Source organism: Panicum virgatum, chromosome 1K, assembly GCF_016808335.1.
Source record: "Panicum virgatum strain AP13 chromosome 1K, P.virgatum_v5, whole genome shotgun sequence".
NCBI classification, from domain to species: domain Eukaryota; kingdom Viridiplantae; phylum Streptophyta; class Magnoliopsida; order Poales; family Poaceae; genus Panicum; species Panicum virgatum.
This window is the reverse complement of record NC_053136.1, coordinates 36,378,610-36,400,924: the sequence shown is the minus strand read 5'-3', so window position 1 is coordinate 36,400,924 and position 22,315 is coordinate 36,378,610. Positions and strand designations below refer to the sequence as shown.

The window sequence follows — 22,315 nt, the reverse complement described above, 5'->3', positions numbered from 1 at the left end:
CAGCCCATGTGACTATGAATGAGATACCTTCCTTTTAAACTAACTCGTAAAGAACTTTTAGTCCTAGTAAGAGCTACCAATTGGAACTAAAGACTCTTTTGGTCCGGATTGGGACTACCAAACGAGACTGAAGGGTCATCCTTTAACTCCGGTTGATGTTACCACCGGGACTAAATGACCAGGACCGTTGGTCCAGATTGAAGCCACCAACCGAGACTACCGAGACTAGAAGGTTAGTTTTAGTCCGGGTTGGACTAAAGCTTCCGGTCGTCCTCTATCAGTTGGAACCGAGGCTAAACTACTAAAGCCATCATTCGTCACGGGTCCAATAGTTGCCGAGGCTAATGCTTATGACCAAAGACCATTTATGTAGAAGTGAAGTTTACATCCGCCTCTCTCTCTCTCGAGATGAGTTTACATCCGCGCGTGATGAGTGATGACCTACTAGTATTTCTTGCATGCGCGTGATACACCATGGGCATGATCAGTGGGATTGGATCGATGGTTTTATTTTTCCAGGTTTGGGAAGGCGCAGGATGCCACTTGTTAGGCGGAATCAGCTCCTCTGCACACCGTCACTGCACGCGGGCCCAGGCGCCCGTCGGGCCCACGCGTCGGTCACTGCAGTCACTGGAGAGGATCTCAATTCTCAATCAGGCCTGTGTCTCCCCGGCCTTTTCCTTTCTGCGGAGCTGAAATCGACCGGGCCGGTTTGCGTTGGGAGTTTGGGACTACTAGTCAGATCAGCCATATACTTGACTAGCCTGGGCAGCGTGTACCTTTTTGTCGTAAAGAGGAGAAAACCCTCAAAATTAAAGATAGATACAGTGTAGTGGTGAATTGGAGAAAACACCTCACCGTGATGGACCTGGCAGATGCAACTCGAGCAATGGATTTTCTTTCTTCTGCGAGCTCGATGCGCCCTCCTTTCTCTGTTCACACCTGCCGGTTGGTCGAACGGTTTAATTTTTCCGTATACGAATCTAATAACATCATCAATCAATAAAGTAATTATCGATCAAATCAAATCCAGTCTTATAATTACCTAACGAAACAAAATACGTCTTGTAAATTCAAAATACGGATCAGCCTTTACCTAGTTGGGCTAGGATACGTATATTCAAAGTTTTAAATAACCGGCTATAACTTCTGCTATAGACCAATATAGCTTTTAAAAAAGACAACCACTATGATATTTAGTCCGCTAAAGCCAACTATAGCCCGCTAAATGCCGTAACGACAACTATGCCGCTAAACGTCTTAGCCGGTGATGTAAAACATTGCGTATATCTAATCTATACTTCACCCATTGCTCGCGGTTGGGTTAATAATAAGCTGACCATTTCTCGTTCTCGCTCTATCGGTAACCACGTCGTCAGAGGCGGATGATCGTCAGAGCGGGGGCGATCAAGGCTGTGTTTAGACCTGTAAAATAGTGGTAAAAAGGGTCACATCGTACACTGTAGTATTTTTCGTTTGTTTGTGGTAATTGTTGTCCTACCAAGACCTAACTAGGCTCAAAAGATTCGTCTCGTCGTGTACAACAAAACTATATAATTAGTTTTTTTATTTACCTACATTTAATGCTCCATGTATGAGGCAAGAGATTTGATGTGATAGATAAATAATGAAATTCGAAGATGAACTAAACACAGCCCAGATCATCAGTTCCACCTTTACGCTCTTCCCCAGGAGCACCTTGCTTGAACAACAGCGACAGAACGATGATCCGTTCCACTCTGACGCTAGCTACCTTTATTAGAGCATGGTCAATAAGAGCGCCGAGCGGAGCGGATGTTGCACTGTTTATGCGCAGATGAACAGTGAATGAACAGTGGAACAGTACGATGACCAGTGATATAAACAGTAGATGACCAGTGGACGCGCTCGGCGACGGAAGCGGCGACAAACTCGGCGCAGACTCTCCTCCAGCTCAGTCAGGCAGCTGACGTGTTCGGCGATTCGCGGATTGCTGTACCTGCCGCTGCCGTCCATGGTCTGCTCTCGATCAACCGGCGCCGCTGTCTTATCGCCACATTACTGCTACTGCACACCGTCAGATCAGCAGGGTTTAGTCGCATCGAGAGAGGGCACGGCGGCACACCATCGGTTTTTCTAGGCTCTGCGTGCTGGCACCCATGGAATGGAAGGTAGTAACAGATACAACAAAGGTTTTGTTTAGATTTTTACCCGAAAATCTCGTAAACGCAAAAAAAACGTCACATCAAATATTTCGACACATGAATTATTAAATAAAGTCTATTTATAAATTTTTTTGCATAGATGGGCTGTAAATCGTGAGACGAATCTAATGAGCCTACTTAATCCATGATTTGCAACAGTGATACTACAGTAACTATCTGATAATTATTGATTAATCATGAATTAATTAGCATCATTAGATTCGTCTCGCGATTTACAACCCATCTGTGCAAAAAATTTTATAAATAAACTTCATTTAGTACTTCAAATTAGTAAAATTCCAACGAAAAAAAATTTGCGCTCCAACTAAACACGGCAAAGTCCGAACGAGCTTGGAAACTCATCAGCAGCCAGTGCAGACAGGTGTGGAGCATGATATTCGCCGCACCGTTAACTGATCCGTCGGGAGATAAAAAAAAACTCAGTCTTCTCAAATCTACAAACAAAACGCACGTTCCTTTCCAAAAATAAATAAATAAAACGATATATAATATAAGCTGCATGTACCTGGTAAAATAATGCAGATATGACTATATGGGATATAGGAAGGTCTCGAGATACGTCGTGCTGCCTTTGTTTCTTGTTACTCTCTTCTCTCTCTCCCTCCCTCCTTTTCCTCTTCAACGTCCAAGTCAATGCTTATGACCAGCCCCATCTCGTAATAAGCTTGTTTAAATATGATGAAGAGGCGACGTCTAATTTGCTGCCATCATGCTCGCCACTTCTGTGCATGCATAATCCCCCCCCCCCCCCCCCCTTTTGACATTGTTGGGCGGCGAAGAAGAAGAACAGGAATAAGTAATTAAGGTGGAGAGTAAAGAGCCGCGCGCACCGCTCCGATCGAACGCCCTTGCTGGGCTCCGGCGGCGGGCGCCATGGCCGGGGGAGGGGCCAAAGACGGCTCGGAGATCACGCTGGAGCACACGCCCACGTGGATCGTCGCCTCCGTCTGCTCCGTCATCGTCATCATCTCCCTGCTCTTCGAGCGCCTGCTCCACCGCCTCGGCAAGGTCCTCCGCCGGTTCATCAGACATGTTCTCCGTGACCAATCTCTGCTTTACTTATTTGGCCCTTGCTTGTTCTAATTAATGCCTTCTCCTGCTACAACAGAGGCTGTCGAAAAGCCATCGGAAGCCGCTGTACGAGGCCCTCCTCAAGGTCAAGGAAGGTTAGTCGGTTGGCCATCATCATCAACAACATCATAATCGTTCTCCTCTCGATCGCCGTTGCCTCAAGAACGTACGTGATGGCCCAGCAATTCTAACGGTTTCCTTTGTGACCGATGCGCAGAGCTGATGCTGCTGGGGTTCATCTCCCTGATGCTCAACGTCTTCCAGGGCGCCACGCAGAAGATATGCGTCCAGGAGAGCGTCATGCGCCACCTGCTGCCGTGCACGCGCCCGCCGCCGCGCGCCGCCAGGGAAGCCGCGCACTACGGCGCCGCCGCGTTCACCGGCGTCCTGGGCGGCGCGAGGAGGCTCCTCGCCGGAGGAGGCGCCTCCAGCGACTACTGCCTGAAAAAGGTGCGCGCCATCTGCCCTGCTTGATTTGCCCGATCGGACGGGATCACGGTAACCCCGGTCTGTGCGTGGCAACCGGCGTTCAGGACACCCTCTGAAGTCTTTTTTTTTTTTTTGAGAAACAACACCCTCTGAAGTCTGACCAGCTTCCGTTTACAAGAAGATCATCCATTCAGAGAAAACTAAAAGTCTTATTTTGCAAATAAGCTATTTTATTTATGATTTTGAGTTATTCTTACGTTTCAAAGTAGTTTTTTTCTTGAGAGAAGTGATTTTGTAGAGTCGTTATGTTGTTTTCTTATGCTGTTGAGGAAGGTGTTGCCATTTTCCTACCACTGCCCGCTTCATCTTTCATGCACAGCTCACACCCTTCTGTGCTGTCACATTCTAATGCAGGGCAAAGTTCCAATTCTCTCTATTGAAGCCATTCATCAGCTGCACATTTTTATCTTTGCCCTAGCAGTCACGCACGTGGTTCTCAGTGCTGTTACACTTATTCTTGGAGTCACACAGGTATTCGAACGTGAAGCTTCGTGCTTAAATCGACTTATCACATCCATTTTCTAAATATTTTGTTCATCTCAGACAAGAAAATGGAAACACTGGGAGGAGAAGATCCAACAAAATGATGATAATGGTATGACACAAGCACCTCCTAGTTTGGCAAGTGATTATTAACTATACACAGCTTTTGTTTTAAGCTGTGATGGAACTGCAATGCTCATTATGTGTTGTTGGGTCAACATCTCTAGGTCCTCAAATGATCAAACATGTGCAAGAATTCAAATTTATCCAATCTCACTTCAAAGGCCATGGGAAAAGATGGGGAATTTTCGGTTGGCTGGTATCTTACTTCCCATGTATTTTTTTATATAATATCAGAACATGATGTATGATGTTAACACCAACTGGATACAAACTAATAGTAAATATGCCTTTAACTTTAGCGTGCCTTCTTCAAACAATTTTATGGGTCAGTCACTGAGGAGGACTACACAACCCTGAGACTTGGCTTCGTCATGGTAGTTATTAATACACTCTCTAATGCCCTTTTTATAATAGCATGGTATATGTAAAATATCTTGATATTATTATTTGTCTTGTAGAAACATTGTAGGGGGCATCCAAAATTTAATTTTTATGATTATATGAATAGAGCACTGGAGGTTGATTTCAAGAAAGTTGTTGGGATAAGGTAAATGCTGAAGCTACCATGCTAATATATGTTAGTTTCACATAGTTTAGTAATGCTAAAATGACATGGTTGATGAACTAATGCGCTTTTTTTTTGTTGCAGTTGGTACCTTTGGGCTTTGCTTATTATATTCTTATTACTGAATGTTCACGGTACAATTTGTATGCTAAATGAGTATTACTTCTTCATTATAGCTATATAAGATACAAAACATTTCATGAATTTTTTCATCACTCATCTTTTATCACTGATATTTGTTTGGACTATATTAAAATGTTTTAAGCCTATGTGAATACTAACACCGTTCTTTTGTTGTGTGGTCATAGGATGGTATGTCTACATATGGATATCGGCAGTCCCTTTCATTGTAAGTAAATAACAATATTGTAAATATAAATATTCAAATACATTAATATACACAAATTCCAATTGTTTCATCTAATAAGTCTGGAAGTTAAAATCATGCACCTTGATGCTAAAATGATTATCTTATAGTAAGGTTACTATATAAGGTTCTATTTCACCAATATATTTGTAACATATTTAATGTATCTTCTTCCTTACAGGTGCTACTTGTGGTTGGAAGTAAGATGGAGCATATTATTACTGAATTGGCTCTCGAGGTTGCCCAAAAGCATACGGCAATAGAAGGGGATCTAGTTGTGTCTCCTTCGGATGAACACTTTTGGTTTGGCCGGCCTAAACTAGTCCTCCTCTTGATCCACATTGTCTTGTTCCAAAATGCATTTGAGATTGCATTTTTCTTTTGGTTGTTGGTAAGATCATTAAACTATACCCTTGACATCCTACCAAGCATGGATCATAGGATAAACTTGCAATCGCATGATGGATTGTATTCTTGTCTAAAATTTAGCATTGAAACTTATCATGAATAATTGACACAATCATAAATTGAAAAATATATAATACCATATCAAACAACCTTAACATGTTCTCCTTAATTTACACCATATTGTGAAATTATCTGTCCTCTTAAAATGTAATGAACCTTGCAGGTTACATATGGATTTAAATCATGCATTATGGGAAAACCAGCATATGTTATTGCTCGACTTGTGATAAGGTATCTTATAAATATTATATTAGAAGCTTTTAAACTTGTAATAAATCATGAACTCATATTATTTCTATGGATTATTTAGTGTGATCAGCCAACTCCTATGCGGTTACAGCACTCTACCACTCTATGCTATAATCTCACAGGTATGTTGACTAAATTTACTTGGGTGTTCAAACTGAATTTATTTATTTTCAATACACATATTGTTTCTTGTGTTTTGCTTTAGTGAATTATCCACTCTGAACAACACTTAAGTTTATTAAATAAAATTAACATGGATATTAATTGGTAAGATATTCAATCCATGCCATGCATGTGTATTGATGTATAAGTACAATCCTAGATTGTTAATGTTCTCTAATTAATTCTAAGTTTTGATGTTGTTTTTTATATATTCTTTTATTGATGAAGATGGGAAGTTCATTTAAGAAAGCAATGTTCGATGAGAATATATCTAAAGGCCTCACCAAATGGGCTCAAAATGCTAGGAAACGTACAATGATGTCAGCAACAAATGTAGGTGATCGTTCACGTGATGGTGAGGGAATTCAAATGGTGAACCAACGAAGAGTGTCAGCAATGGAACAAGGGACTGCTAGGCTGACTAATTGAGTACATGAGTGTAATTGCTAATGCATATTGTATATATATTTGGAAATTCAGAATTTTTTAGATTTGTTTTATATGCAAATTCTTGTAAATTTAGATATTTGTTCAATACCTCTAAAGTAATTCAGTCATTTTAGTTCCATGCTACACATTCATTTGGTGTTTTTCCATCCAACTGCACTGATCTATTATGGAAATCAAAGGTGCATGTAATGTCTACACTACCTCATTTCTACTCAATTTGTACCTTCAACAATCTTGACTAAGGATAGAGTTTCCTAATATAATCCACTTATCATATTGTGTTGGACCTAACAAAACCTAATATCTTCAATTTTTCTTTCAAATCAAACTATCAACAACATAAGTTTCATCTTGATGGGCCCATGGCTTCGAACAAGCCCGCGAACCATGAGTGAGAACGACAGGCCAAAGACCCAGCTCGTAGGATTCCCGACCTCGCTCAGAGGAACACGTGGCAGCTCCCCAACCAAGGGCTGGGACTGCACTCCAAGACTTTGTCGTGAGTGCGTATGGAGCTCTGCGCTGATGGGAGTGGACGTCTGGGTCAAACTGGCCCGTACCCATTGTACACCTCGCCCGCGCGCACAACCAGACTCGCTGAAAGGAGCACAGTACTAGCTGTGCCATCTACTCGTCCTCAGGGATGGGAGACCGGAGAGGCCTTCAACTCACGCCACTTCGCATGCCGTCATCATGACCATCCAGTCATCGCCCCATTACGGTTGTGGGCAGTGGGCCGGGGAACGCTGGGCTGCCCCCTGAGCGAGGCCACCGTTGAGCACTCTTTCTTCTCTCTCGACCTCTCTCGACCTCAACAGTAGAGAGCGGCGACCGGAGGGTGATTTCCCGATTCCTCCGTCGATTCACCGTCGTCCTCGCCTCTGGCGCCCTCGTCGGCGTTGGAGGAGGAGGGCGACCGGCTGAATCGGCTGCGGATTGAGTCCCCTAGTATAGAGCTACATATATAGTAGGGTTAGGGTTTTGGTGGCGCCTTCAATGGCTGCTACTGCTTTTGTGCTCCTGGGTGCCGTTGGCTATTCCTGGGGTGGTAGATTTGGCGGCGGTGTCGACGAATCTGCTGCTTCCTCCTCCGACGAAGCTCCATGGAGAATAATGGAAGAGCTCGGCGGATCTGGACTTCGGGTTCCAGTTTCTGTCGGCCTTTTCTTCTGTTCCCTCTTCGTCTTTGTCGGCGCCGACGATGGCGTTTATGGCGAAGGCCGCTGGAGGTATGTTTACCAACTTGGGAGACCGGGTTGGTGTTTAGATCCCACCTTATCTGGTGGTTTACATCCCCTTATGGGTGTTTTCTTCTCCGGCGTGGTGGGGTGGATGCGGTCGGTGGCGTCTGTCCCCTTCTTCACCGGCGAGGTGATGGCCGATGGCCATCTTGCTTGGCCTACACGTTCATCGTCTATACGACGTGTTGGTTTTCCCGATATGCTTCTCTTGGTGCCATTTCTAAACTCTGCAGCTTCTTCGTCGGGAGGGTGGTCGGCTCCAAGGCATCTTCCCCGGCCGCCGGCGACGAGAGCAACCGGGTGCTCCTTACAAGGACTTGTTTGTAATTTCCTTTTCTTTGAAGGGTGTCTTTGTAAGCTAAATGATGTAAACTGTCAGACTTTTCTTTGAATATATAACCCGGTTTTCTCAAAAAAAAAAAGCAGTGGAGACGAGACTGGGTGGGCGGGGCGGAGTGCATCACCGAGCATGGTCGGCGGCTGGCAGAACTGCGCTTGCGCGTCGGTGCAGAAGAGGGACGTGAGTCGAGCGAGCATACTGCCAGAAAGGGAGAGCAGCCGAGACGGAGCCAGCCTAGCTAGCGGGACGCGACGCCAGCGAGACCGGTCGGACGGCTAGCCGGAGCTCGGCCGCGGCCGCCGAGCGGCCGGGTGGGCCCGGCAGATGCTCGCGAGTGCGAAGCCTGGCGGCCGTTCGCAGGATGGAAGTGTGGGAGGCTAGCGAGGAGCCGGCGGCACGAAGGCGCACCGGTGTTGTGCCATTGCCTGTCACGGAGGAGCAGATGGAGTTAGGGGGCGTTTAGTTCCCAAAACCAAAAATTTTTGGATGTCTCGTCGTTGTTTGACCAGATGTCAGGAGGGTTTTTCGAACACTAATTAAAAAACTAATTTTCAGAACTCACTTGGAAATCGCGAGACGAATCTTTTGAGGCCTTTGACCGCATCATTAGCACATGTGGGTTACTGTAGCACTTATGGCTAATCATGCACTAATCAGGCTCAAAAAATTCGTCTCGTCGTGTACATCAAAACTGTGTAATTAGTTTTGTTATTTAATTATATTTAGTGGTTCATACATGTGTTTAAAGGGGATGTGAAAATTTTTGGGTGAAAATTTTTGGGAACTAAACGGGGCCTTAGGTTTGGAGTTGGAGTTGGGGCTGTCAGTCCTTAGCACTATCAAGACATGTTCGCGCCCAATCAGACAACCTGCAACCTCATTGTCCAAACATTCCTTTTATGTCCCTTTTGATCGATCAATCGAGCAATGAAGCTCACTTTACCAGTATATGCAAAACATCAATAAGCTTTGTGCGTGTCCCATTAAGAGGTGATACTATGCCAGATAATTCAGAGGTAATCACTTCTAAGTCATGGTCTATTTAAAATCAAACAGTACCATTTGCGTCTGATACATGTTGATATCATTTGCCATACTTTCCACTGATACTATTGTACTAGATAATTCAGGGTGTGAATTTGTCTTCCCTCCAAGAAAATATGTTCCTTTTTGATAGATTGCACTAAAATTCAACTACGCCCTTGAATATGTTATGTTGATATGACAATGTTGCTAGAAAATCACCATTAAACCTCCATGTAATTTTGGAACAGTTAATATGGGTCAAAAAGCAACAGTTAATGTTGCTAGAGGAGTGCAAGGATGTTTCACCTCCCGTGGCAACGCTGGGGCATGTTGTTTAGTCATATCAAATACTCCATCCGTCCATAGAAAATTGCAATTCTCGTTTTTCAATAAGGCAAACAGTTAGAATTTTAATCACTCATGATGCAAAATAAGTACAATTAGATTAGTTATAGAATATATTTTAATAGAAAATTTATTTAAAGATATAAGTAATAATATTATTTACTATAAATTTGATCAAATTTGAACTAGTTTGAAAATTTGATCGGATCTTATAATTGCATCCTTTCATGGATAGAGGAAGTATGTACCATACCCACGAAATTACCACCTTTACTGTTACTTTTTTATATTGCTTGAGCTAAATTTTATATCTCTACTATTTTTAAAGCAAGCGATAATTTCACGGTTCGTCAATCGGAATTCTAATAGGAACCTGAATAAATCAATCAGGTCCGAACAAGTCAATCTGAATTCTAATCGGAATCTGAACAATCAGTACCTCGCGCGGAAATGGTACAACTTGTACACAGGTGGAAGAGCACAAAATTAATGGTCTCGGACAGATCTGAGTAAACTTTATATTAACGCACGGACAGTCACGTAGAATTCGTAGCCTACAGTACGAACCAAAATTTATAAAGACAAACAAATACTACTAAAAGATATTGTCCACATCTCCTTCCGCCTTTTGGTTTCCTGTTTGATCCCCTTCTCCTCCATATTTTCCTCGCTATACTCTTGCTGTCTCGCATGGTCTTCGATCTCGCCAAGTTCCAGGTTCGAGTTCGTTCGACCCCGCTGCTCCTTCAGTAATCAGTTTTTTGCGATCCGGACTTCGACAGCTTGAGCATCCTGACCTCCTGGCTGCAAATTCCTCATCTTAGGGTGCATTTGGTAGCGCTCCGGTCGCTCCGCTCCGCAGGAGAATCGGCGGGCGGAGCGCCACCAAACGGTGACGCACCCGCCCGATTCTCGGATGAATCGACGGTGCCGCGCCGCCCGTGCCCCCTGTTGCCGGTGCCGCGCCGCCCGCGCTGTAGCCTGTAGGCCCGAGCTCCCTCTCGCCGGTGCTGTGCTGACTGCTTCCTGGTGCCGCGCCGAGATCCCGGCCGCCTCCGCCGGTTCCGCGCCACCGGCCTGAGCTCCCTGTCGTTGGTGCCGTGCTGCCTGCGTCGTAGGCCTGCTCTCCCCTCCCACCGGTGCTGGAGCGAGAAGAATCCCCACCAAACGGTGATTTTGCGACAAAGGAGCCGAAGGGAGCGGGAGTCGAGTGAAGTCAGAGCTAGAGCTGCTGAGAGTTGGGGCCTTATTCTCCGATTTTTTTTTGTGCGGATTTCTTGCCTCAGCTTGATCTTAGTAGTTTGTAGGCTTCTCTTATGCCCAAGAATCTTATGGTCCGGATCTTTCTATCCTAGCTTGTGATTAAGGGTTAGCTAATTTTTAATCTTCGTCTGCAGATCGACGCGGGTTTGGTCGCGGAGGCGTGATCTTTCTTGTTGGTTAGGGTTCTTTGCGTTGCCTATGGTCGGGGGTTCGCCTAATTTAGCAGGCAATAGAATGTCGTGAGTTAGTGAGTGAACTGCAAGTTTGGATCTTTCTTGCATCAAATGGTAGAGCAAGGCAAAGCACGAGGCACTCCGGCGAAGGCGAAGAAGTCGCTGCTCGTGGAGGCTGACGATATTGGCCAGGCGAGCGGAGTGGTGTTTGCAACAGAATCACCACTGGCGCGCAAGAACGACCAAGGATGCAGCGTCAGCCATAGTCATGGGGACAACGAAACGCAGGAATCAGATGGGGGTGTGCAAAATGGGTGCGTCGATTTTGGGCATTCGCTGCAGCTGCTGCTGTTCTCGCGGCAGTGGTCTCTCGCTGAGAGTCTTATTGCTCTAGCAGATCAGCAGTCACTGCTGGATTATGGCCTGTCGGCCGCCCTTGACGCCATATGGTTCTTGCGGACAAAGAAGGATCTTGAGGGACTCAATGGTCTGATAGCGAAGATTGTGGCCTCGGGAGCAAAGGATTTTGCAAGAGCAATCCTCCGGATGTCACTGCTTGCATCTTGTGTTGCAGCTTGCCAAAGCAAGGCTATCTCTGTGGGTGATAGCATGGAGATCATCGCTGATAGGTGGCTCTCAGCTTATACATTTGAATGTTTCTTTCAGAAGGGTCTTCTTAATACATTATTGGTGATGCTATTTCTTTTTGTTTCGAAATTTAGATTGCATGATCGCCTGCGGGATTGTCCTGGTGCCGACCATCTGAAAGTTGAGGCAGGTGCCAAAGTGCAGAAGTTTATGGAATGGGCTTTGCAGTGTATTCATATGCATCATTGTTCTGAAGAGACACAAAGGTACAGATGGAACTGCAACACTCTCCAAGAGGTACAGCTCCATTTGTCAGCATTTAGAGTCTTTTTGGACATAGCTGGTGACAATCTCAGTGGCAAGATTTTCACCGAGGCATTTGATGCGGCCTGCTTCCCACTTACACTCTTCTCAAGTTTATTTGAACCTGGATGGTCTTCTGGGAATTCAGCAGTCTCCATTAAGGGACTTTTATCATTGCTAGTGGAAGGAGGTGCTGACAATGTAAATCAGTGCTTCCTGGAAGCAGCACGCTTTGGAAGTACTGAGCTTGTACGCATTCTGTTGGAGGTAATTTATGTTCTCATTAATCTTGATGTGGGAGTTAACCAGTGTGTTTAGCAAAATAGTAAATAAGTATTTCAGTAATGTTTTATTTTGCTTTTTTAGAAGAGATTTATTGTGTGAGTTATTACCAAGAAATTGGGTCCAGAGCTCTAGATTATTTACCTAGTTTTTCTTATGTTCCTAATACAAGAGAGGCAAGTTTTGGGTCGTCATCTAGAAGGATCCAAATCTTTGAATGGGCTTTGGACAATATTTACCTTTTGTTTGAGAGCCATAGAATATTGGAATCAGTTCCAGTTGAAGTTCAAGATGATATTCCAACTTATAGTCATATTTAGTGGCTTTTGCTGACAAATTATTTGCTTCTGTGCAAACAGCACCATCATAGTGGTGATCTGTGTAGCAAATATATTTAGTCAATGATACATCCATACTCTATCGTGTAGAAAACACAAATTTCTAATGAAAGCACTCTATTATAACTATTCCTGCATCTGGGTCTGCCAAAATTTAGACTGGTTGATCAAAATTGTTTGTCCTTATCTCTTTTATGTGCAACTAAAACACAGTCAATGGTAGTTCATTCTCTTCCAAAATTTTAGCCTAGTTAGGGCAAAGAATTTGATGGTCAACATTATGTACGCCCTTTGGTTTGTTTTGTTGGGCTTTGGTAAGATCACAAACTAAACATGTTATTTTCAAATTGCTGGATTATCCTCTTATGGCAAGATCCTGAGTGTATTCCCGCTTATGTTGTAATCATAATTATCCTCTTTCAAAGCTTCAAGAAATTCAATATTTTCATCTTTACTGTTCTATGCTTTTAAGATGTAATCATATAATATTATAGTAATGTAACTATATTTTTTTACTAGTGGATTGCGCGCGCGTTGCGCGCGCATAATTCCTTTGTAATCTTATTGGTAATTATTATGGTAGTAGTAGATGTTTTGAAGTGCAGGAAAATTAAAAATAGTATGTAAATTTTATAAGATCTGATAGGAAAATGGATAAAGGAAGGTCAGAGTTAAAGTTTTATAAATTTCTATTTTTTTCCAGGTGTAACCTAATAAGATCGTAACGGGTCAGTTCGTGCAAAACAGCCCAGATAGCATATGTAGCTTAAGTATTAAAGAGCACTCACACTCAAGTAGAAAATGTAACCCAAATGTTAAGGAGTACAGAGATATGACACTGTAAGCAGTTTGGGGAGCGCAAGAAGTATTTGAAATCGTCAAAGAGTTAAATTATTGCCATCATTTTTGTCAGACCCGGGGCAGTCCCAAGCCAAATATGACCTCTGTTTTTGCTTTAGAAAGCACAGTAACTGTATGAATAAATTTGTAGTAGAGCTATAATTGTCAAAAGATAGGCAAAACAACTAAATGGTCCATACAGAGAGGATTACAATAGTTCGATGATAATTTATCTTAAACAGCCAGTTCAGTCATTTTGTTAAGCTAGCAAAATGCTAAACATTTACAAAGGATACCAAGGCAGATCTACATGCAGACATGCAGCTCAGGTGTAAAGGTTGTTGTCTGCATGGAATTTTAATTCAACACAAACCTGCTGAATTATCACATGGAGAAGGTACAAACACACTCAACAAAATTTGGTGGACAAATTCCAGATCCCAATTAACAATACTAACTAAAATTACTCACATTCATTAAATAAAAGAGGAATAATGTCAAGGTATTATAGGGACAATAAAGGAACTGAATTGCTTGCTCCTGTTGTTCACAATCAACTTCATGTGTAAGGACATACAGTGTTGCCTGTTCCAAATTTGAGAAGAAAAACAACCCAAAAAGAATAACAGCAGGTTCTCATTAAGCTTAACACCGCAATGAGGGCATTAGAAGGCAGCAGTTGTAACATAAAAAAAATAGGGGGCTCAAAACACCAAGGCGATTAAGGGCTGAAAAGCGAAACCTAATGTGGTGTGCGCATTTCAGGTATGATTTGTTTCCCCTACTGCTACAGCTTAAAATTGCATGTCCATGGAGATAGCTCATATGGTTTAGGGACACATGTCGCCGTAACAGTAAGAACCAAAAAGCAACAATGAGCTTAATTCATATTATTACTGTTGCGGAAAGCAACTGAACTTGGCCATCCAAATGTGTCTGGGTACATGAAATTTTAGTCAGTATAAGTAAACGGGAAGAGGAGCTAACCAGACTTACAGTAGCTAATAAGAGACAGCCAATGCCAAAGATTGCTAGTTAGGCTTATGAATTAGCCACCTATAAAGATAAGAAAACTAATCTACCACATTATCTGAGCAATTCTTGGCAGACTATGAGGTTATTTCAATCCTAAATAAATAGCTATCCCATTATAGTACAGCTAGCTCTCAAAAGAAACGGAATTATTCTGTCAACTTAATGTTTTGTGGTCTTGTTGAGCCAGGCATGCAACAGTTGTATTTTTGGATGTGGTCCTAGTTTCAGTAGAATGCAAACAATATAATCTGAGGAATATGAAATTTGGAAGAAGCTTATTTTTTGACATTTAGATAATCAAAATCCTCTCTATTTCACTGAATGGGATCATGACTAAGGCTAATTGCTGTAACAGAAGCAATCATGCAAAAGCGATGAGGAAATAAAAATAAGCAGGGTCAAAATAGCGTCATCATTATGCAGGCCGGGATTGAATACATTACACCAAACTGCAGGAAACTAAGCTTTGGAGAGGGTCATCTGCAGATATGCTAAGACACAAAAAATAGGAATATAATTACCTCCTTTTCTTGGGGCCTAACCGCAAGAACTTCGAGATCTCAGCCATGGCCGACGGTGGTACTGGCCGCTCAAATTTCCATCAATTTTGGCCAAGGGATGGGGGGGGGGGAGTGGGGAAAACCAAAGAGGACAGGGAGGGGGTTCCGTTTCTTGGCTTACCAGCAGCAGGGACTCACCATGGTGGCCGGATTTGGCCAGAGAAGGGGGCGGCGGAGATTGTTCTTCAGCTCCGTCAAGAGGCGGTGGTCCAGCGACGGGAAGGCAGTGAGGAGGGGCCAGGCAGATGCAACTCAGCGAGGGGAGACTACTGCCTGAGCTCGATGGCTGGGAGCTTCAGCTTGATGGCTGGGAGCTTCAGTGCCGCTATCCACGCCGGCGACCATCCCGCCCGCAACGCGGCCTCAAGTGCCGGCATCGGGCGCAGGGTAGGCGGCGGGTAGGCAGCGCCTGGCCTGGCCGGCCGCGGGCGGGGAGCAACGAGGAGCCGGGGCGCGGGGTAGGCCATGCGCGGGGGGTAACTGCCGCCGCGCGGCCTGCCGCGAGCAAGGAGCCGAGGCGCAGCCGCGCAGGGCAGGCCATGGGCGAGGACGACTGCCGCCGCGCGGCTCGCCGTGAGCAAGGAGCCGAGGCGCGGGGTAGGCCATGGGCGAGGACGACTGCCGCCGCGCGGCCCGCCGCGAGTGAGGAGCCGAGGCACAGGGCAGGCCATGGGCGGGGTGCGACGGCTGCCATGCGTTCCTACGCGAGCAAGGAGCCGAGGCGCACCGCAGGTCGCGGGCAGGCGGCGGCCAGCCGGCCGTGGGTGGGTGAGGAGTGGCGAAGCTGAGCAACCTGCGGCCGGAGCTCACCGGAAAGGGCAGCGCAGGATGGATAGATTGGGAGACCCAAATGGTGAGGGCGTGTGCTGGCAAGGGTAAGAACGACGAAAAAAGGAGGGCGACAGCAGCCTGACAAGGAACAGCAGAGCAGCGGTGCGAAACTTCGCCCAAGGAAGGGAGCTGGGCGACTGGCTAGCTTGCTGACTTTTGAGACTTTTTGCTGTAGTTCTTCCGCACGCACGCGGCAGCGACACAGTATGTGAACTGGGGACTCTGGATGGCTACGACCAGCAGAGAGAATACAGTGTGTGAATGTGCGACTTGGTGTACCGGAGAAAAATATACCAGATCATAGCCATTGGCAACGAATCGAAGGGCCGGTATATTTCGGGACGACGTGGATGCCCCCAGAGCTCACGGAGCCGGGGGGGGGGGGGGAATGATACATAGAAATGTTGAAGCTTTAGGGCCTTTTAACTACTTATTAACTGCATTCTATAGCAGCTCTCGAACTACATCAACAAGCTGAGGCATTTTGTGCTTTTCCATTGAATAGGACTGGACTATGCGCATAAAAATTGATGTACTCAAGAATAATTTGATCTTGCACTTTTGTATCATTTAAGAGTTATTTTTTCTAAATTTTGGCCTGAAATAGGATAACAGTCTGTTTAGATTTGTTTCGTTATACAGTTTGATGGGATGCAAACCACTTATTCTTTGTAGAACCCCAGTTTGTCTTATTGTCTTAAATATGTCATACAATCATATTACTTATACAATGACATCAATTTATAGTCTGTTGTCTAGAAAGCACACTATTCTATCGAAATCACTGATATTATAACTCCATGTTTCAACATCTGAATCTGCAATCTGGGCATCTTGTTTGTTTGTATCCATAATTTCAAAATGCAACGAAAATATAGTCAATGATAGTTCATTTTCTTGCCAAAATATAGCCAATTTATGGGAACCAAGTTGATGGTCAATTCTGCATGGTCTTTACTTATTTATTATTGGTCTTAGGTAGGATCAGAAAATAAATACACAATAATTTCAAATTGTTTCCTGTAAGAACTTTCAGTATAGTCTTTCAAGAAACTCAATATTTCAGCCTTTCCTGTTCTTTGTGCTTAAGGAGGATCATATCATATAGTTATGTGCTACCTTTTTTCTGTTATGCTGTAGTTTTGGGGTTTTTAACTATTTATCTTTATCCGAGAGCGTGTCGTACTCCAATTAACTGAGGCATTTTGTGCTGTTCAATGGAATAGTATTAGGCCTATATGCATTTTGAACAAAAATGTAGATTGCTCCTGAGTTATAGTTTGATCTTACGATTTTGTGGCGATTGTGAATTAGTTCTACAATTTGGCCAGAAAAAGTTTATCTGTAATATAAGGCCCTTCCAATTTTGATTTTGTTTCCTTATTCTGTAAAATGGAATAAAACCAGTTTTTCTTCTGAAACAGTCCTGCCATATTATCCTGAAAATGTTGAACAATGGTATTGGCTTCTAAACTATCTTTTTCCTTTTAACTAAAGATACAGATATAACTACCACTTTTTGGTCGAAGTTTTTGGTCTTTAATTAATTTTCTACATTCTAGAGCATGTTCTCAAAGTTCTTGAAGGCATTCTTTTAGTGCATAAATATTGATTTACTGAAGAAGTATAGTTTGATCTTGAAATTTTGTAGCATTTGCATCATTGTAGAGAATTTTTCCTGCAAAAGGTTTATGGTGATATGAGGTCTTTCCTGTCAGATTTTATTTCCTTGTACACAGGATGGGATGAAAATCACTCTTCCTTTATGTTAAAAACATGTCGCGTTATCCTAGAATCGTCAAACAACTGTACCATGAAATATCTTTGGAAAGTACATCTGAGTTAGTACAGCATGACAATTGACAACCGTAACTTGTATCCCTTTTTGCAGATTGCATATCAGAACAGCTTGGCTGTGGACATTGACCTGGCTCTAGTGTTCGCTTCTCATCACTGCAAGTTGGACACAATGACATGCTTGGTTGATGAAGGGCATGCATCTTCTTTCCTTGGTCCTCTGATAAAAGCTGCTGAGCGTGGGTGCTTGCAGGTCGTCCACTGGTTTGCCAGTCGAGGTGTTTCTGAGATTGAGATGTGCCTCGCCCTCATAACCGCTGCCTCCGGTGGACATTTCACAGTGGCATCCTACCTACTTGAAAAGATCCCGCAGCAGACCCTCGAAGCTCTCAGCACACAAATCCTGAAAGCCGCCCGTGGCCAGGGCAGCGGGTCGCTCGATGGCGTCGCCTTCCTCCTGAGGTCCAACTTCCTAAGAGACACCGCCACAACATATGAGGCGGCAGACCTCATCGCGAGGGGGGCCACCAATGGCGAGCCCCCTGACCTGGTCGCCTTCCTGAAAGAGCACTGGTCCAAGGCCGCCTTCATCGAAGGGTTGAGCGCCGGCGAGGCACATTTCGTGAACGTCATGAGGGTCTTCAGGAGAGGAGCATCCCCAGTCTGCCTGAACGACCTCCCATCGCAGATGGTGCTTGGCATCGCCTACCTGCCGCTGTACCGGGCGTGTGTGAGCGAGGCGGGCGGGCAGCTGCTGCCTCAGAGACTGAGGGGCGAGCTGGTGGAGGCGATGAGCCGGCTCGGGGAACTGGCTGGCGCGGAGAGCCAGGGGAAGGATCTGGTGATGGCTCTGGAGCGCCACATGCCGTCCTTCTTGGTTGGGTCTTGAGAGGTTTACCAAGTGTAAATAAGCTTAATAAACATTGTATGGTCCTCATTAAGTGGTGTAAGAGTGTAAAATGCAGTGGGTACTCTGTAGCTGCCAAACTCCCAGTCTTCCAGTCCGGTGGTAGTGGCAGCAATAGTTTTGGTGCGTCGCAGATCTCATGGTTGTGTACAAAGTGCTTTTGTAAGAAGAGAAGTTTGTCTATCTATACATGCCATGGTGCTGCAAAACTCTGGATGTGTGTTGCCAACGCCGCCAGAATGATGCTTGAAATGTAAACAGCAAGGATCTGTTTGTTCTTGTTGCCAGCAACATAAGCTCCCAATGGGCTCTTCAGCAAGGCCGGGACATTTGGTGTTAGTAAATGTCTCGGTTCCGTTCCTCTACCGTCGTCCGCTGCGCTCGCCACGGGGTTGCTGTGAGGTGCGCCGCCGCGGGACACATCCTGCCGGCGCTGGTATACATGTCTCAGCATCAGCATGGGAAGAAAAGCCTCCACGGCCGCCTTCAACCTCCACGGCGGCCATATGGAGGCAAATAAACTCTATGAAGGCATTTTACTTGTTTTGTGTTATTTTACCTTCCTAGTGCGCCTCAGTAAATTTACATATTCGTAAATATGCGAGCAATAAGCTTCATGCGAACTGAGCATATATAGCTCAGGCGGGTTTGAACCCAAGGCATCATATTGTTGCTCGCATTTTGTCAAAGTTGCTATACTTTCAATGGTAGATGATGTGCTCCTATTTTGACTTCGTCAATCTCTCTTTTTTTTTGGGGGAGACTTCATCAATCTCAAGATCTGTTGTATCAGTTGCTCGGATGTATGTTTCGTGAAAAAAAAAGTCTGCTTTATTTCAATTTCCATTTGGCCTTCGACCCCTGATTATGATTGTCCCACGCTTTTTAACAAGGTTAGTAGCTGCTATGGAATGATCAAGTAAAGGATAGTTAATATTTTTATCAAAAAATTTGCAATATGCTAAATCAATAAACACACCTGATTCTCTACTTCTGTACACCATATTTTTAGTTATGTTTTTTTATTTTCTTCTAGTTGCAAGATGCAGTTTTATTTGGCAATTACTTTTTGTAATTTTATATTACATTTGGTGGGAGTATGTTGTAGCAAACGTAAGCACTACACATACACCAATTTCCTTACAACTCAAGTAGGAGAATTAGACTCGTAATTATACAAGAGAATGACTTATAAATGAATCTAGTAGATAGTTAAAATATACTTACAATGGAATACAGAAATAGTTGTGCATGGAGGATACAAGTGATCAACCACCACATCAAGGTCAAGTGGCTGCTCTTCTTATCAAGAGCCAATGGTATTTTTCTATGCATTATATGTTTCCATAAACATTTTTATTCTTCAAACCATGTTGCAGTATTTTGTTCATTAGAAAGAGTCCGTTCCAAAAAAAATTAATTCCCTTTTTCAACATTCCCAGTACCAACTTTTCACAACTCAACATTCCTCCATGCAATATATGTTTGGTCACCTTTTTTTCTAGTCAACATTTTGTCAACCTTTTTTCTAGTCAACATTCTTTCAAAGATGCCCCATCTTTTCACTATATAGTTCATTCTAACTCCTCATTATCAACATTTTTTCTTATCTTTTGAACACCACTTTTTCTATGCAATATATGCTTCCTCAATATTTCTCTACTCAACATTTTATTTTACCAGTCGATCTAGTGTTTTTTTATATGGTTCATTCGACAATTCTTCAAGACACAACATTTTTTTTCTTCTAGAAAAACTGAATTGTTTGCTCTAAGCTGTTGACCATTAGATAAGGATCTAGTGATGTGCACCACCATTTAGCCAGCCTCCATTCCAACGTACTAGTAATATAATTACATTTTATAAAGCAAGATGTCAAGTAAAAAATAAAACAGAATTCCAGACAAACATAGAGGGAGACTATATACAAACATCTAACCAAGAGAAAACTAACAAAAGAACATCCTCTATATGCGTTTGAAATCGATACAACGTCGAATCAAAACCTCCCCCAAAACTTTTCTTGTAATTAATTCACATCAATCTACAAGATCATAAGTAGGACGCCGGGTCCACGACCTCGTTCCGGCCACCGGCTGCCGGCATGAGCGCCAGCGCCAGCAGCACCCCCAGCAGCGCCACCGGCAGGAGCAGCACCGCCAGCGGCGGCGGCGGGAGCGGCGGCAGGACGAGCGGGAGCACCAGCAGCAGCACGGTGATGAGGGCGAGCAGGAGGCACGACTCCACGGAGAAGTACTTGGCGCAGAAGCCCCTCGGCGTGCTTGGGTCATCATGGTACTTGCGCCAGCCGGGGGCGAGGTGAGCCGTCGTCGTCCTCCTCCCGCCTGACGGTGGTGTCAGCGACGACGGCATTCACGGGCGGTCGTGCGCCGGCCGCTTCGAGGAACGATGGCGCTGGTTGGTCCCCTCGGTCCTCTCGGCTTGTCCTCTGGCCGGAACCTGCTTTTAAGCTAGCTAAAGATGGCCAACAAGAGGTAGTAGGTTAATTAATCTCTAGTCTTACCTTAGTCCGTGATGAGTGTGCAAAGAGAATCAGTAATCGGTAAAATAGAGTAGCGCACTCGCAGCACAATTATCTAGCTACTTGTTCTTTGTGTGTTGACGAGCACGTTGTGCTGTAAGGGTTTGTTCGTTACCGGCTTTACCGCCATGATGAGATTCTGTGTAAAACCATGCATGTTGAAGGAATACGGTCCCATTAGACTATAGTTGTAATTTTGGTGGTTATGTGATGATAAAATCAATGGGTCTAACACGCGTGTTGAATGAAGTACAAAGCCACAACAAAACGAAGAACTCAAAGAAATGTATTGGATGAGTTCAGCATAAGATGAGGTGTCGCGGTTAAACCAACGTATCAAAAATGACCGGGTCGGTGCATTAGACAATGCAAATGGAAATCAAGTGAAGAAATATCAGTAGCACTAATTAAATTGACGGTACAATTAAGAACGCCGGTGCATCGGTCTCGATCACCATTGTCCAGAGAGCATGTCAAGCAGCAGGAGAAGAAGTCTTCACGACCGATTGAATCGACGGTGCATCAGTTCAAGGCATCAGTGCAATGACGTCATCAAAAAAAGACAGTTGCAGAGCTCAATGGCTAGTTGCGGGATCAGTGTGGCCGGTTAAACCGACGCATATGACCGGTTTAACCGACGTTGTGTGCACTTATAGCTCAACGGTTTGCAATGGCTCTATTGAGTAGTTGGGATATATATATATATATATATATATATATATATATATATATATATATATATATATATATATATGGCTGGTCTATTTAACATCCAGTGTGTTGAATAGTTATTTAACGCTCACGGCTCCAGCGGAAGAAAATTACGGTGCATGATTGAGAGGATAGTAAAATATAGGGTTTCATTGGCTTTTAATGTGGTTTGCTGTGGGTCTGGTCATAATGTCGTGGTTTCACGTGGGCCTAGAATATTTAATACAACTTCAATGTCTTGCATGTTATTTTAGCATTGGTTGACCGGTAAAACAGGGGCGCCATCAGCACGTCATAGTGAGACGCTTTAGCTTGAAATTTTTAATGGGAGTATAAATTGTAATCAGTGAAAGTAAAAAGCTAGATTACAGTTATGTGGGATCGTGGCTTCAAGAAAAGAATTTGTTCCATGCATGTGTGTAATCAGGGCTGCCCTTGTCCGTGTCTGGTGAAGTATAAATTAGAGTGCGTGGGAGTAAAAAATGGTTTTTCAATGATTCTAAGTACAGTATAAGATGAATGATATTGGGCGCTCCCGGGATGAAGCCTCGATGAGATCCAT

General features: G+C 44.0%; 3 protein-coding genes across 7 annotated transcripts; 2 read left to right on the top strand and 1 right to left on the bottom strand.

Moving 5' to 3' along the window:
* Positions 1-2,774: 2,774 nt before the first annotated feature.
* LOC120705216 (MLO-like protein 1) lies at positions 2,775-6,762 on the top strand. 2 transcript variants are annotated; one of them, XM_039989695.1, is made up of 14 exons: positions 2,775-3,212; positions 3,313-3,370; positions 3,493-3,725; positions 4,119-4,235; positions 4,308-4,359; positions 4,475-4,566; positions 4,670-4,744; positions 4,829-4,917; positions 5,020-5,069; positions 5,244-5,284; positions 5,484-5,693; positions 5,934-6,001; positions 6,081-6,141; positions 6,487-6,762. In XM_039989695.1, the coding sequence occupies exons 1-14, from the start codon at positions 3,078-3,080 to the stop codon at positions 6,520-6,522; spliced, it is 1,317 nt and encodes a 438-aa protein (XP_039845629.1). In that variant the 5' UTR covers positions 2,775-3,077; the 3' UTR covers positions 6,523-6,762. The 2 variants fall into 2 exon arrangements, with proteins under 2 accessions (XP_039845629.1, XP_039845623.1); XM_039989689.1 differs by having other exon boundaries at positions 2,777-3,212; positions 6,410-6,762.
* Positions 6,763-10,146: 3,384 nt separating this feature from the next.
* On the top strand, positions 10,147-18,779 carry LOC120705183 (ankyrin repeat protein SKIP35-like). 4 transcript variants are annotated; one of them, XM_039989669.1, is made up of 5 exons: positions 10,168-10,300; positions 10,408-10,820; positions 10,981-11,648; positions 11,742-12,177; positions 17,688-18,779. In XM_039989669.1, the coding sequence occupies exons 3-5, from the start codon at positions 11,131-11,133 to the stop codon at positions 18,480-18,482; spliced, it is 1,749 nt and encodes a 582-aa protein (XP_039845603.1). In that variant the 5' UTR covers positions 10,168-10,300; positions 10,408-10,820; positions 10,981-11,130; the 3' UTR covers positions 18,483-18,779. The 4 variants fall into 4 exon arrangements, with proteins under 4 accessions (XP_039845613.1, XP_039845603.1, XP_039845607.1 ...); XM_039989673.1 differs by having other exon boundaries at positions 10,408-10,849; XM_039989679.1 differs by lacking the exon at positions 10,408-10,820 and having other exon boundaries at positions 10,147-10,300.
* Positions 18,780-20,373: 1,594 nt separating this feature from the next.
* Positions 20,374-21,000, bottom strand: LOC120656890 (protein AUXIN-REGULATED GENE INVOLVED IN ORGAN SIZE-like). The gene has a single exon (XM_039935103.1). The coding sequence runs from the start codon at positions 20,871-20,873 to the stop codon at positions 20,553-20,555; it is 321 nt and encodes a 106-aa protein (XP_039791037.1). The 5' UTR covers positions 20,874-21,000; the 3' UTR covers positions 20,374-20,552.
* Between the last annotated feature and the right edge of the window lie 1,315 nt (positions 21,001-22,315).

Coding starts and splice junctions, on each gene's coding strand:
- LOC120705183 (XM_039989679.1), top strand. CDS start 11,131: ATGGTAGAGCAAGGCAAAGCACGAGGCACTCCGGCGAAGGCGAAGAAG. Junction 11,649..11,741: donor ATGGAGATCATCGCTGATAG/GTGGCTCTCAGC, acceptor TTCGAAATTTAG/ATTGCATGATCGCCTGCGGG. Junction 12,178..17,687: donor TTGTACGCATTCTGTTGGAG/GTAATTTATGTT, acceptor CCCTTTTTGCAG/ATTGCATATCAGAACAGCTT.
- LOC120656890 (XM_039935103.1), bottom strand. CDS start 20,873: ATGCCGTCGTCGCTGACACCACCGTCAGGCGGGAGGAGGACGACGACG.
- LOC120705216 (XM_039989689.1), top strand. CDS start 3,078: ATGGCCGGGGGAGGGGCCAAAGACGGCTCGGAGATCACGCTGGAGCAC. Junction 3,213..3,312: donor TGCTCCACCGCCTCGGCAAG/GTCCTCCGCCGG, acceptor CTGCTACAACAG/AGGCTGTCGAAAAGCCATCG. Junction 4,360..4,474: donor CCAACAAAATGATGATAATG/GTATGACACAAG, acceptor CAACATCTCTAG/GTCCTCAAATGATCAAACAT.